Raw genomic sequence first — 15,274 nt, forward strand, 5'->3', positions numbered from 1 at the left:
CGGGGGAGCGCGGGGGGTCCGGCTCCAGCTGCACCTGCGGATCCTCTCACAGGTGACGGGAGAAGCCGAGGCTGAGGGGCCCGTGCTCGGTGCTGCGGGCCCGGTGTCCCGCCGGGGGCACATGCAGCCCCGTCCTTCCCGCGCAGACGCCTCCCGGGCCCCTCAGTGCCGCCGGGCCCCCCGCCCCGTTCCCGGGTTGCCCCCGTTCCCCACTCCGGCCCCGGTGGCTCCGGCCGCTCCCGTTCCCGCCTCCGCCCCGTTGCCGGGCAACCGCGCCGGCTCGCGCCTCCGCCGCGCGGCACCCGCCGCTTCCGGCCCCGCCCTCTCTCATCCCTCCCACGCGCGTGCGCCCGGAAGCCCCGCCCCCTCCCCCCGGAAGAGCGCGCGCGCGTGCGCGCGCGGCGTGCGGGGGCGGGATTTCCGGCGGTTGCGGCGCGCGCGCGCGCGGCGGGGCAAGAGCGGCAGCGCGAGCCCGGGGCTGCGGGCGGCCACGCAACTTCCGCCCGGGGGCTCCGGTCGCCGCCGCCTGAGGGGACGGGACAGGGCGGGAGCTCCGGCGCGGGGCCGCGGCCTGCGGGGAGCGGGGCGGCCGCCGCCCAGCGTTGCTCAGCGCGGCCCCTGGCCGGCCGGCGGGCCCGGCGTAGCGGCGGAGCCCGCAGCCCCGGGCGGCTGCGCCCAGCTCCATGAATGGAAATCGGCAGCGCAGGTGAGCGCGGGCGGCGGCGGGGCGGCCGGCGGGGCTGGGCCGCGGGCGGGGCAGCGCGGGGGGAACGGGCGCCGGCCCCCGCCCGCCGCCGCTCGGCCGGAGCGGGACTCCCCGCGGGGCTCCCCGAGGTTCCCCGCGCGGTCCCGCGGAAGGGCCGGTGCGGGCTGTGGCGGGGCCAGGCCGGGCGGGTTCGCCCCGGGGGTGAAGCGGGCGGGGGGAGCCGCCCGAGCCCTGGTGCTGCAGCTCCGGTGACCGGGGGGAGCGGGAGCCGTCCCCCGCTCCGCCGCCCGCTCTCCTGTGCCGAGCACCGCACGGAATTATTTTTTCGTATTTCATAACGAGTGTTTCCCAGGCAGCGGCCGCAGGCCGGCTTGCATAACCCGGTAACTGCGGCGATGCCGGCGGTGCCGCCGCCACCGGAGCCGCTTTTCCCGCGGAACAGCCGGCGAGCGCCCGGGCCCGCCGTTCGAGTCGGTCCCGGGCTGCACAGCAACCCCAGACCTGTGTGTCTTTGGCCGTCTGACCCTCTTACTTGGGAAGCACATGCTTAGTGTTCATAAGGTGCGTGTATAAATTGTGCTTTTAGAGTCAGAGAAGCAACTTTTACTTTAGTTTGTCAAACAAACGTGTCTGCTGATGGTGAGGTGGATCGAGAGGTCAGATTTGGGCTGTGTTTAATTGGCGACATAGCCAGATGGCAAAGGGAATATCAAAACTACTCGGAATTCCATTTCTGTCACTTCAAGAGGTGCCACAGCCAGTGAAAATAAGACTGTGATGTTAAAGGTGTCAACGTATGATGTATTTTCATCTGTGTGTAGGTACCTTTGGAATGTACATGGAGTTTAAGTTAGTGGTAGGTTTAATGGTTAAACCTGTGACCTGAGCTATGGCCTCGCTTAATGAGGTGTGTGGTGGAGCTGGGACCATTTTGGGAAGATGCTGGATTTTAGCAATCTGGTGGAATTCCGATGGCGTCCTCATAATCCGTATGTCTTAAATAACCTCTCGTTATAACCTGGTGTAATTCTAGTTGACTTATAATAAGGAATAGGTTTGCAAGAGTAGCACGTAAACCTTTTAGTTTAAGTTTGGGGCGGGTTTCCCCGTTTTTAGGCTGTAAGGTGTCAGATTTGAGCAACACGTGCTCCTGGTGGGCTGGATGGATGCTGCCGTGGAACGGGGGACGTTCCGTGTTCCAGGGAACCTTCTGGCCATCGGACGCCAGGAGGACACAAACCATCCCTCGACAGAGCGAACAAGGGTTAAAGTTCTGTCGTAAAAGGGAGAAGGACATCGCGATGCGCTTCCTTTTCTGTGTGTGAGGGGAAAATATGTGATAGAATAAGCGGAGTTTGTGGCGTAAATAGGGGAACAAAGACAGGGTTGGGAGTATTTCTGGAGCCAGGATGTTTTAGGTGAAGCGGCGCTGTAGGCGGCTTCCTAGTTGTGAGATAGGCTTAGCCTGGGAAATCTAGCAAGTGTGCCTCTTCTGGTCTAAATAATTTAAACATGTTATAGTTTAAAGTAGGATGTGAAGCGGCTGTTCAGGGTGCAGGTTGTGGTGAAATCGAGTAAATGGGAATTGCAATAAAATGCTCACTGTAAAAAAGATGAAGCAAAGTAACAGCAGCTCTCGGTAGATTAAATTCAGTGTCGCGCATCACACTTCCAGCAGGAGAGCGCTCAGGGAACTCCCAACAGGCAGGAACATACCGTGGGGCTGAGGATGCTCGGTGGTGCAATCGAGTCCAATCGGTGCTGCACGTGTCTTCATTTACGTTTCGGAAATTGTTCCTTCAGAGTTCGCAGCTTGTTGCGTTAAGAGTCAAGCTGGGTTTTCTTGACTCTAGCATGGTCTGGTTTTCATGAAGCGCTGCAGACATCTGTAATCTTGTTTGCTTTTCTAGACAGACTTCGGGCTGCTGAAATTCTGAGAAAGGGCTTTTTTCTTTGGGTGTTAGGAGCAGTGGTTTGGGAGGGCATTGGAAGTTCCGTTCCTGTGGGTGGGGTGGCGGAGGGAAGGGGATGAATCACAACTTGCGCTGCCCCACAACAGTGTGACGGGCGTTCGTGGGACTTTTCCTCTGGAGTTGCAGCGGCAACTGTTTGACTCACAGCCTGACCTTTGCAAGTTGTTTCATCCTCGTAGCTTTACTTCCTCAGTGGTAGAGGTGTCAGAATACTTATCGAGCGAATTTCCAGTCGAAAGGTAAAGAAATGACAGGAATATACGGCTTCTATGCGTTTCGACACATCTGGTACGTGTTTAAACGACGTGCTAATCGAACCGCGGTCTCCCACCGCATCCTGCTCCAGCAGAGTCAGCCTAAAACCGACGTTTTACAATCTTGCTGGATAATGTGAAAATTCAGCTGATGGTCCAAAGGCTCGTATTGAATTCGGAGCGAGAAGCAGCAGCGAGCAGGCTGACTTGCCGAGTGATCGGAGATAACTTCAGTTCTCAAGCTATTTTCCTCTCTCGTTAGATTAGACTGTGCAACTGAACTGTCATACAAAGCATTTACTTCTTAATTAAAGGCTACGATTCATGATGAGTCTTCACAGTTTCTCATTTTGTGAGATGGTCAGTTTACCTTCCTGATTTTGCTCTCTGGAAATACCTTCAAGGGAGAAGAATTGCTGTGTTTTGGGGGTTGTCGTGTTCTCCTAGAGCACTTAGGTATTAACTCTGCAATGTGCATATAAACTGCTTTTTTGAGCTAAAGTTCTTTATGATTAGCTTTTTTAAATGGTTCAGAGGCAGTTATTATCTCATAAATCCTTCCAAACGGCTTCACTGTGTTTTCTGTAACGTCGTTAGGACAGAACAAGTTAGCGCACTAGTACATACTTGTGCCGTTGGCCGTCGTTGAGCATGGCATCGAAATGTTGGCTTTTGATGAGTTTTAGTATGACTTATCTGAAACCTTTAAAAAAAGCCTAAATTGCAAGTAGGAATGTTTAGAAAACGGGGATTGCATTACTCATAAATAATGTAATACCACCCAGCAAGGCCGCTGATGCAGAAATAAGGCAATTCATGCTTTCTGGCAGAAAGAGAGCGCAATTATTGAAACCGGCATTTAAATATAATCTTTCCTATCTCTCTCTTTTTTTAATCTAGCATTAAGTTAATTTTCGGCAGCGCTGGGGTTTTCTTTTTGCTCCTCGGGCAGGGCCTCTGAGCCCAAGCGAGGCCAGGGGCCCTCCGAAAGGGCCCTCCCTCCGTGGAGACTTTTCCCCAGCCTGAGGACAGAATCTGCCTTGTGTTCCTGAGCCAGACTTCAATAATATTTTACCTGTTAACAGCTTCCATCATGTCTTTAAGGCTGTTCAGTCGCCCATTCAATTAGAGATTTAGAACTGTTTTATAACCAGAAATAAAACTATTAAGTAATCACAGAATCCCAGAATGTCAGGGGTTGAAGGGCCCTGCAAAGCTCATCCAGTGCAATCCCCCCATGGAGCAGGAACACCCAGATGAGGTTACACAGGAAGGTGTCCAGGCGGGTTGGAATGTCTGCAGAGGAGGAGACTCCACAACCCCCCTGGGCAGCCTGGGCCAGGCTCTGCCACCCTCAACCCCAACAAGTTTCTTCTCATATTCCAGTGGAACCTCTTGTGTTCCAGTTTGAACCCATTGCCCCTTGTCCTATCATTGGTTGTCACGGAGAAGAGCCTGGCTCCATCCTCCTGACACTCCCCCTTTATATATCTGTGAACATGAACGAGTCCCCCCTCAGTGTCCTCTTGTCCAGCTCCAGAGCCCCAGCTCCCTCAGCCTTTCCTCACACGGGAGATGCTCCACTCCCTTCAGCATCTTGGTGGCTGCGCTGGACTCTCTCCAGCAGTTCCCTGTCCTGCTGGAACTGAGGGGCCACAACTGGACACAATATTCCAGGTGTGGTCTCCCCAGGGCAGAGCAGAGGGGCAGGAGAACCTCTCTGACCTACTGACCACCCCCTTCTAACCCACCCCAGGTCCCATTGGCTTCCTGGCCACAAGGGCCCAGTGCTGGCTCATGGTCACCCTGCTGTCCACCAGGACATCTCTTAATATTTTTTGGTTTTATAACGCTGAAGGCCACAGTAGGAAAGAGGATATTTTTGTACTGGAAGCTCAGTCGCGATGTCTCTTTCTGTAAGGAAATCTGTAATTTCTATCAGCATCTTGCTAGAAATCAGTATTTGGCTTCACACTGTAAAACTCTCCTGTGTGCCAAAAGCTTCAGTTTTCCGTAAAATGGTTTTTGCTGAAAGTATTTGCAGGTTTGTGCTCTTGTGCTCAGGCTTTATTGCGACAAAGGCTCTGTTTGCTGCTGGGTGGGTTGCAGCCTGGCTTGGATGCGTGCCAGGTATATTTTACACTGCTGTATACTTATTATTTTTATTAATATTTCTATATTGCCATAGAAATCACAGTCAGGTTTGGGTGTGTTTGATCTTTATTATAGCATCTTGAATTCCACAGAAGAAAATACTCTGATTCAGAGCGCATTGAAACCTTTGGTGGGACTTCCATATTGGTCTGGAATACCATCTGTAGTGAGGATAATATTGTTGGTCTGAATACCAACAACTGCACATTCCAGCTATTTTCGTGTTTTGTTGAAGTAAATGGTTCTGTTGGCAGAGGTGCCACATAATTGCACTTGAAAATGATTTCATTGTCTGTGTGTTTTTAACGTTACTCCAAACTTCAGCTCTTTGAAAACGTTGTGTTGGTATGAGGTTTGTCTTCAGAACGTTATGTAGTGACAGATCTTGTATCTCCTTGAAACTTATTCCCTTGCTGTGTGAAAACCTTCCAGGAATCCGTCCGAAGCACCAGTTTTAGTTCCTGTCTGTGTGTTCATAGTTGTGTTAATTAGTTGATTGTCAGCACTGGGGATTTTCTTTAACTGGGTTTATGAATTGAGCACTGTCCTGGCATGCCAACCAGCCCTGCTTTCTGGTTTTATTTCCTGCATTTTTAAGAACATACCAGGTATGTTCTAAAACTTCTCACGGGAGCAGCTGATTTCTGGAGACACCCCAAGACAGGAGGTTCCAGCCTCTCCGAGCTGTTTGAAACACCAAGGATTTTGGTTTAGCAGCACTTAAATAACATGAAGGAGCCAGTCTGCCAATCAGTCCTTCTGTTCTAATTGGAAGAATATTACTTTTAGTGTTTTTGCTCGGTGTGTTTATTTCCAGGGGCTTGACACAGGGCTTAGGCATGAGGCCGGGTGAGTCAGGATGCGATGGGAGCAGCCGCTGTCCTTGGAGCGTTATTTGTTTCGTGTGTTTGAGTCACAGCTTCGAAGGCAGTGACACAGACTTTAACAACGCGCAACCTGGCAATCCCGCGTATTTTGGAAGCCGGAGATCCTGCGTGGGCGCCGGTGTATTTGGGCAGCGATAGAATTGATTTACAACTTGTTTTTAAGTTGGGGAGCGTGTATATCACACCAAATGATTCCTGAATAGTGTGTAGACCTGTGATTCTTATTCATATGTTGGTCGCTTTGTTCCTCTTTGCCAAGATCTGCGTTCTGCCTCCTTGCAGATGAGTGTGTGTGGTGCAGCTGGACAGGTGAGGCCCAAGAAAGCTTTTGTCTGGGTTTTGTCTGTTTTCTGGTTTCCTCGCCCCGTGTCCCACGGCAGAACCTGCAGCCCTGTTTGCACACTTGGCTTTGGGCAGAGCGTTTCTTTTATCCCCCGGATTTCAAAGCGCACCCCTATTAGTAACTGCAGATCGTTCTCTGTGTCGGGTTTTTGCAGCTGAGCACTAGGATTCTGTGAATCGAAGCGCAGTTATATAAAATACATAAATATAAACTTCGGCGTGTGTGTCTTTGTAATATTAAAATAAGCTATTGAGTCATTTATGCCACTCAGATGTTTAGTAGTAACTTTTCGCACGTGCTTATATTCTGAAAATATATCTGGAGTAAATTGTAGAGCAGCTTTTACTCGCGTGACAGTATAAAAATGAAGAAAATGCTGAAGAGAACAGATGCTTGGAACAAGTTTTGCATAAGCATAGTCTGTGAGGGTGTGTTAAATGATGCTGCTTGCTCTGTGTTTTTGTTTTATGGCCCAAAGCCAAGCCCACTCAGGATTTTTTGGTAGGTTTCTGGGTAGAGCCAGGCGAATGTTATGGTAGAAGTAGCTATGATGTTCACCTCTTCTCAGCATTATTTTGAAGGAAACCATGTTCTATTTTCTTCCAGGAATGGTGGAGATTAATCAAAAGGCAAATAAGACATTTTTACCAGCCCTTGACATTTTAACTCTTCTATGAAAATGAGTGGGCTGGAATTGCTGTCTGCGTCACTGAGTAGGAGTAGGGGAAGAACTTTTAACTAACTTAATCCAGCGCTCTGTAAATCGTGACATTTGTACAATGAGTAATTTTTTTAATACTCGGGCTACAAAGCGTGTTGGTTTTGTTGTTGTTTCTTGATTGTGAAGAGATATTTCGAAGTGGAAATACCAGTAGAAATTCTTGAAAGCGAACTGTGTTTACTACTGTGGTTTTGTAAAGCATGAGTAACCTGGATCTTGTGCAGAGGATTCTCATCTAAGTGGTGCGACGTAAATTGAATAGATAACCTGGTGAGAGTGTAGCATTTATCACTAGACAGACGTTTTTAACTGACTTTCAAAATACCCGTATCTTATTGCAGATTTTGATGGTTTCTCAGCAGCTATGGGTGTTCCTCTCTAATGTATAAGTAATCAAGAGGTTTTTTTAATCCTGTATCTTAATCTGAGTCTTTCCTCTTCAGGTCAATCGGCTTTGTTAGTGCGGTTAGACAGAAGGTAATGGGTTTACCCTTCATCCATTTCCAGCCGGCAAAGTTCACGAGTAATCTGTCTTCCAGGAATAAGCTAATAATGGCAGTGAAACAGCATCAGTCCGGGGCTGCTGCCTTGTTTTTGTATTCTGCGGCAACTTTGCTCTTAGTAGGGTGTCCAGAAAAGACTTGTAAAACTCTTTGTGTTTTCATGGCAGACAGGCTTTCCGCGGTGGTAAAGCATTACAAGGAAAAGCACGCTTGTTTTTGTTTGTTTAGGAAAGCTGATTTTATGCAGGCTAATCGCAGAAGCTGCAAGTGGTTAATAAGAAAAGAGTCTGGATGTGGGTGGAGGCTCAGGGAGGGAAAACGGGCAAGCGTTGGTTTGGGACTCAGCAGGTTTGGTGTGCGCTGGTTGATCCCATCGCTTTCCCTACTCCTGCACTGGTTCTGGTGCTTCAGGGAATCACCCGAGACTGAAAAAGTGGAGAATCACAGAATGTCAGGGGTTGAAGGGCCCTGGAAAGCTCATCCAGTGCAATCCCCCCATGGAGCAGGAACACCCAGATGAGGTTACACAGGAAGGTGTCCAGGCGGGTTGGAATGTCTGCAGAGAAGGAGACTCCACAACCCCCTGGGCAGCCTGGGCCAGGCTCTGCCACCCTCACCCCAAACAAGTTTCTTCTCAAATTTAAGTGGAACCTCCTGTGTTCCAGTTTGAACCCATTACCCCTTGTCCTATCATTGGTTGTCACCGAGAAGAGCCTGGCTCCATCCTCCTGACACTCCCCCTTTCCATATTGATCCCCATGAATGAGTCACCCCTCAGTGTCCTCTTGTCCAGCTCCAGAGCCCCAGCTCCCTCAGCCTTTCCTCACACGGGAGATGCTCCACTCCCTCCAGCATCTTGGTGGCTGCGCTGGACTCTCTGCAGCAGTTCCCTGTCCTGCTGGAACTGAGGGGCCACAACTGGACACAAGATTCCAGGTGTGGTCTCCCCAGGGCAGAGCAGAGGGGCAGGAGAACCTCTCTGACCTACTGACCACCCCCTTCTAACCCACCCCAGGTACCATTGGCTTCCTGGCCACAAGGGCCCAGTGCTGGCTCATGGTCACTAAGAACGTCACTAAGTCTCCATGAGGGACCAGTACGTGTACCTGTGAATGCGAGGAGCCTCGTGTGTTGTTCATCTGCTGACATGTAAGCTCTGTGACACAGCTCGTCCGTCGTGCTCATCTTCTTACCTGTATTCTTTCTGTCTTTGGCAGGACCCGTCGGGGCGCAGCCCCTGCTCATGGTGCCGCGGCGCCCCGGCTATGGCACCATGGGCAAACCCATTAAACTGCTGGCCAACTGCTTCCAGGTTGAAATCCCAAAGATCGATGTCTACCTCTATGAGGTGGATATCAAACCAGATAAGTGTCCTCGGAGGGTGAACAGGTAAGAAGGTGCAATTTGTCTTGTAAATTAGACTGGTCGAGTACTGAGTGGGTATTTTGGAGTTGCTTAACTAATTGATGTGCTCTTACTCAGTGGAAGGGTATGTATTTGGAGAGTTTGATAACATGAAGAAATGCGAAATGGAGAATTTCTCTTCCCTTTCACCAGGTCCCAGCTGAGAGGTGCTGGGGAGGAAGGCAACACTGAGCATCCTCCTCAAGTGTTTTAGGTTAACATTGCCTGGTCAGGAAATGGTATACAAGTCAGCTTTTGCTTTTCAAGAATGCTGCTTTGCATATGCTGAAGAAGAGAAGTGTTTAATTTCTGTAGAATAAGGGAATTATGATGTGTCAAGTAAGATACAGTTAACGTGCTACTGAAAGCATTCAAATCCTGGAGGCATATTGCAGTTACAGGTGTTGTAAAAGTCTCTTTGGATCTGACATATCTACTACTTGTATGAAGATGCCTTTTTCTAGAAGATGAACAATTTATGGTGGTTTTGTCCAGTGATTGTATCTGGTTACTGCTTGCTTGTTTTTTTTTATTACTGCCATCAACATATAATAAATCTAAGATAACCTATAATTACATGCAAATTTTACAACAAAATCAAGTAAAAGTCTGATCAAAACTCAGATTATTAGGGACTTAAAGCTAAGACTGTTTTTTCTAGGCTACCTCATTTTTATATAGAGTGTAGGCAGTTAACTGAAGAGCAGAACGTTTCCCGGTAGCCAGTACAAGTAGCTGTGCTGTTCTGTGCACCAGTGTTGCTTTCGCTTGTGAGTTTGTGCTGGTGTTTCATAATACAACCTTGTGGGTTCCTTCCAAGGTAAGCGTGTCCTTGCTGTGTATAATAAAGGTTATACAAAGCCCTCAGTTGTTTCTGGGACTTTCAGAAATCATTTCAAACAATAGTTTACAATATTTGAGCATTTGCGTTGATTGTGATATTTTTGTCTTTAGTATTCACCTGTTATTTTAGCTGAAGTATGTGAAGCACCTTTCTGGAATACCAGTGGGTGTTGTATAATTCGCTTGAGTGGCACGTTGTTTGAAACCACTTCAGCAAAACACGGGGTGTGTGGGAGCCATTGCAGCTCTTTGAAAACATCTGCAATGTAAATATCAACTTTTCCAGGGAGGTGGTGGACTCAATGGTGCAGCATTTTAAAGTGACAATATTTGGGGACCGTAGACCGGTTTATGATGGGAAAAGAAGCCTCTATACAGCCAATCCGCTGCCTGTGGCCACTACTGGGGTAAGAGAACTGGAAATAATATTTGAAACAGCTTCTTAGGAAAGAAAGAGAAGCAAACACCATTGCTGGTATTGCTGAGTTCAGAGAAGCTGGAAGTATCTTACAGTATCGGTATAGAAATTGAGTCCTTCTAGAGTCTTTTGCTGCAAATCCCAATGTATGTAAATGTGCGTGTAGTAGTTGCACTCAGGACCTCTCTTAGAATTTCGTAGCCCCTTTCTACAGCAAAATCTATTAAATACTCAGTTTTACAGACTGTGGTACATTATCTTATGATAAAATACTATTAAAAAATCAAACCACAGTTTCTCTAGAATGAAGAGTTTTCTGATTTGAGATGACAGAGTTATGTGATGCTCATCTGCATGCTGAGGACCCAGTTCTCTGTATTTTGTGCATTTGGTCATGTACCTTTATCAGATATACTGTGTCCTAAATATCTGAGGTTTTGAGTCTCTGGCCCAGTTATGAGAAGGAATGGAAACTCAGACTGGAGGTTAAACAGCTGCTTTTTGGTTCTTTTTTCCTCCCCCACCCAGGTGGATTTGGATGTGACTTTGCCAGGAGAAGGTGGAAAAGATCGTCCCTTCAAAGTGTCAATAAAGTTTGTTTCTCGGGTGAGCTGGCACTTGCTGCATGAAGTTTTGACAGGAAGAACCTTGCCTGAGCCTCTGGAACTAGACAAACCTATCAGCACTAACCCTGTTCATGCTGTTGATGTGGTGCTACGACACCTCCCCTCCATGAAGTAGGTTCACTGTCTTCCTGCGCTCTGTCTTTACCTGAGGTATCTCCCCCGGGAGACCTTCATCCTTGTTTATTCACAGGTGAAAAGGAAAAGCTATGGTTCCCCTTACGCAGCACAGCTGGTTAGCTGAACTGGGGAGATTGCAGCTAATTATGTAAAGTGTGTATTTCTGGAGCCATTTAAACTCCAGAGCAGGTGATGTATATGAAAAGATCAAGAAACGGGAGACACTTCTAATAGGCCTTAATTGAAATACTAAGAGATTATGGGATGCTGTAGCACTGCTTTCATGTTTTCTGCTGAAGTTGAGCCAAGTATCATGCCCTCGATGGCAGTGTCTGAAAGCACGAGTCTTTACTTCATTGATATACCCGCCAATGATCGGTGCTTCTCATCTTTTGAATACACACTTGAGACCTGCTGTACCAAAGTCTGCTGCTCTTTATCTTGGCACCTGAAACATTAGAGAAGGGCAAATTGATTTTGCTTCATTTGGACAATGAAAGTTACTTTTAAAGTTTGATTGGTGGCTTTGCACTGGTGTTTTTCATTGGATGTGACTGGCTTTAAAAATGGCCCGTGGTTCTATGGAAGCCGATGTTCAATCTGCGTCCTCAGGACGTGTGACAGATGTTGACCTCGGTCCCTTACAAATGTGAGGAGATGTGGAGGTTTATGAACAGCAGTTTTCTACCCGAGAGAAACATCAGTTGCTCTAGTTCTGTGTTTCCACCATAGCTGTTCCTTCTCTCAGTGTGCATTTACTAGGGAACATTTGAATACAAACATGCAAAATGATATCTGAGGGTCAGTCCAGTATATACAATGGAGATTATACTTTCTTGAAGTGGAAGATCCGAAAGGGTAAGTTAGTTCTTGCTTTGTTGTGAAAACTGGAAGTGGTTGTGTGTTGCTAAACCTAGTAAATCTTTTTATATAAATGTAAAGATGCTGCAGTGGCAATGGCAGCATTCAGAGTGCACTGTTTAAACTGGGTTCTAGGCACAGATTCCTGGGGCACAAAATTAAAAAATAATAGTAATGCTGTGTGTTCTAATCTTTATTATGGAGTGTATTTGGAAAGCAATAGTCTAAGCATGTGGTTCTCTTTATCCGCAGGTACACCCCTGTGGGCCGGTCCTTTTTCTCAGCTCCGGAAGGCTACGATCACCCCCTGGGTGGAGGCAGGGAGGTCTGGTTTGGATTCCATCAGTCTGTTCGGCCTGCCATGTGGAAGATGATGCTCAATATCGATGGTAAGTTGGGATGCAGGGTTAAGAATAAAGGTCATAACAAACAGGCCTCTAAGAGTAAAAATGACCTTGCCATTCGGTAGTTTTACTGTCGCGTGCTTGAGTTTGGGGTACCACGTTCTGTGTGATGATAACTTTTGGTGCCATCTGTGCACCGAGAAGAGCCTGGCTCCATCCTTGTGGCACTCACCCTTTAGATATCTGTAAACATGAATGAGTCCCCCCTCAGTCTCCTCTTGTCCAGCTCCAGAGCCCCAGCTCCCTCAGCCTTTCCTCACACGGGAGATGCTCCACTCCCTGCAGCATCTTGGTGGCTGCGCTGGACTCTCTGCAGCAGTTCCCTGTCCTGCTGGAACTGAGGGGCCACAACTGGACACAATATTGCAGGTGTGGTCTCCCCAGGGCAGAGCAGAGGGGCAGGAGAACCTCTCTGACCCACTGACCACCCCCTTCTAACCCACCCCAGGTACCATTGGCTTCCTGGCCACAAGGGCCCAGTGCTGGCTCATGGTCACCCTGCTGTCCCCAGGATCGCCGGCTCCCTTTCCCCCACGCTGCTCTCTAATAGGTCATTCCCCAACTTATACTGGAACCTGGGGTCCATATGTTCTAGTTTACCTAAATTGTGGATGATACTCATGTGACTTCAGATAGGTTTATTCTTGTAAAACTGCCTTTCAAAGAGCAGCTGTAGTGTAGCTTGAAATAACAAACGTAAAAATCTTACCACTCTGAGAAATAATCCATGTGAGTATCTATACGCTAGGTACTGAAAGAACTACAGTTCAGATGGGACATAATTTGCACCGATTTATGATATATTGCACTCTTTCTGTGAAGCCAGTTTTCTTATCAGCATTACAAAGTGTAGGAGTAACTCATGCAGTAGAAATTTTTCAGTCCTTTCTGTGAATGAGAACATTTAGAACTCTGTAAGCTCCGGTTTACAGGGCAACCCCTTTCCGTTGTGGTTTGAGGCTGCGAAGGCAACTTTCAAATCCCATCGCTTGACTCTGTTTTAGTCGTTTAACTTCTCTGGGGTTCTCTGCCAAGTCTGTTTCTCTCTGTTGCTCGTTGTTGTCAAGTGTTTCTGTTTTGTTGTCCTGTTGTTGCCATTTGAAGTTCTAAGTGGATGGAGTAGCTTGTGTTTGTCACCGTTCTTACTAAAAGGTGTCGTTTTGATTGTTTGTCACTTTGGCAAGCGGATTGTTTATGGGCTTCCTTCTGTGAAATGAGTCGAATCTCCTCTTGAAAAACCCTGCAGTGTCACTTCGTGTGGTTGTGTCATTAGTATGCAGGCAGGGTAAGAGATTTGGGTGGATCAGGGGTTTCAGGCATTGCAACCCTAACATAATTTGTGTGTAGTCAAAATAGTGCTCGTGTTTCTACCAGATATTGTTTCAGTAATTGACCAGTTCATATCATTGACAAAATTATGTTGCATATTGAATAATCTTAGCTTTTCTTGTTAAAAGTTTTCTGGTAGAGGTATATTAATACTGTCTCTGCTCACAGCTCTGTACAGAATCGAAAGAGAATGTTGCTCTGGGATATTACAGCTCTCTAGAAATAACTGTTATCTGGGGAAAAACCCTTTTAAAACCCTGAGATGGGCAGTATTTGCAGGATGACTGTGCTGCAGGCTGATGTGTCACTGCGGGCCCTACGCTGAATTTTACACACTGAGCTGCTGCAAGGCTTGCTAATCTGTTTTTAGAAATATGTGCCGCCCAACATTGGCTTGAGGGTTATGCTGAGTTTTAAAAAGCATTCGTTTATCTACTGCTGCACAACATTCTGACTGGTTTGGTTTGTTTTTTTCCACTTAATATTTTGTTCCCTTAGTTTCTGCCACTGCCTTCTACAAAGCACAACCTGTAATTCAGTTCATGTGTGAAGTTCTTGACATTCATAACATTGATGAACAACCAAGACCTCTGACTGATTCTCATCGGGTCAAATTCACCAAAGAGATAAAGGGTGAGTAGAAATGTATCTATTCTGTCCCAGGTAACGCAATCAAGTTAATTCTGAGGGATTTAGACTGTAGCTCTCCTGCTGTTCAAATGCTGAAGCAAAGCATTTCAAAGCCGCCTGGTACTTAGGGACCCAATTTGATGTGATCTGTGGTCCACAGCCCATAAAAGCTTCGACAGGACAAGTCAACCAGTTGCTTTCTCTGGAGCCTTTACTAGTGGACTGTAGGTTGAATCTTTATGGTAACAAGTGTTGTTTTCCACTGAAAGCCATAACAGTGTGCCGATGCTGCGCAGCACTTGTGTGATAAGCTCGGCACTTCCAGCAGGTGTTGAGTCTGCTCTGTGCCTGCACAGCGAACAGAAATAGCCGCTGAAAGCCTCCCGCAGCTGCCGTCGTTGTTGTCATTATCGTGCATAGAGAGTCAAGTCTGCGAGCTTCTGGTGTGTAGTCTGGGTGCTTTTAGACGAGATCTGCAGCCGTTCAAAACCTAAAGTTAAACTTGGTCAGTGAAACTAAAGAAAATGACTGTCTGAATGTGGACACAATAAATAAGGTAGAAATCTGATTTTTGCCCTGTTAATTACATTGGAACTGCTAGTTTTAAGAGGTATGCAGCATTGAGGATGAGAACAAAGAATATGGTGAAAGCAGCCGTCTGTGCCTGATATTAGTCATGTGCCTATTACATAAAACTGCTTAAAAAAAGTCGGATGATGTTGAATGTAAAATATCATACGTTATGATTTTGTTTTGAGGATAATACCTGATTAGTCAGAAACCAAATTATAATGAAAGCAAAATGTTTAGAGAATAATAAATAACTTCTTACGTTGTGCTGTTCGAGTATCAAAGCTGTTGGATTGGAACATGTTCTGTTATAAGAAGCCTTGTGTCTCCTGTGTAAATTCTTGTGTAGTTATGACATCAGGGTTTTTGGTGCTTTTATGCAGGTCTAAAGGTAGAAGTGACTCACTGCGGAACGATGAGGAGGAAATACCGTGTTTGTAATGTAACAAGAAGGCCTGCAAGTCATCAAACGTAAGATGCTTTTTGTCAGAGCATAAAATGTGTGACAGCTTAACACTGACCGTGTAACAG

The 15,274-nt window shown here is 47.3% G+C and overlaps 1 protein-coding gene across 2 annotated transcripts in view; it reads left to right on the forward strand.

The window, feature by feature from the left end:
• Positions 1-464: 464 nt before the first annotated feature.
• LOC309449468 (protein argonaute-3) overlaps positions 465-15,274 on the forward strand; it is a 36,134-nt gene continuing 21,324 nt past the window's right edge. The window contains exons 1-7 of one of the 2 annotated variants that reach the window (XM_082071601.1): positions 465-706; positions 8,759-8,930; positions 10,075-10,195; positions 10,735-10,943; positions 12,063-12,199; positions 14,042-14,176; positions 15,127-15,214. In XM_082071601.1, the coding sequence (XP_081927727.1) occupies positions 688-706; positions 8,759-8,930; positions 10,075-10,195; positions 10,735-10,943; positions 12,063-12,199; positions 14,042-14,176; positions 15,127-15,214 (881 nt within the window). In that variant the 5' untranslated portion in view covers positions 465-687. The remainder of the gene's footprint in view (positions 707-8,758; positions 8,931-10,074; positions 10,196-10,734; positions 10,944-12,062; positions 12,200-14,041; positions 14,177-15,126; positions 15,215-15,274) is intronic. The other variant, XM_082071602.1, reaches the window with a different exon arrangement.

Source organism: Streptopelia decaocto, assembly GCF_964273445.1.
Source record: "Streptopelia decaocto genome assembly, chromosome: 23".
Lineage (NCBI taxonomy): Eukaryota > Metazoa > Chordata > Aves > Columbiformes > Columbidae > Streptopelia > Streptopelia decaocto.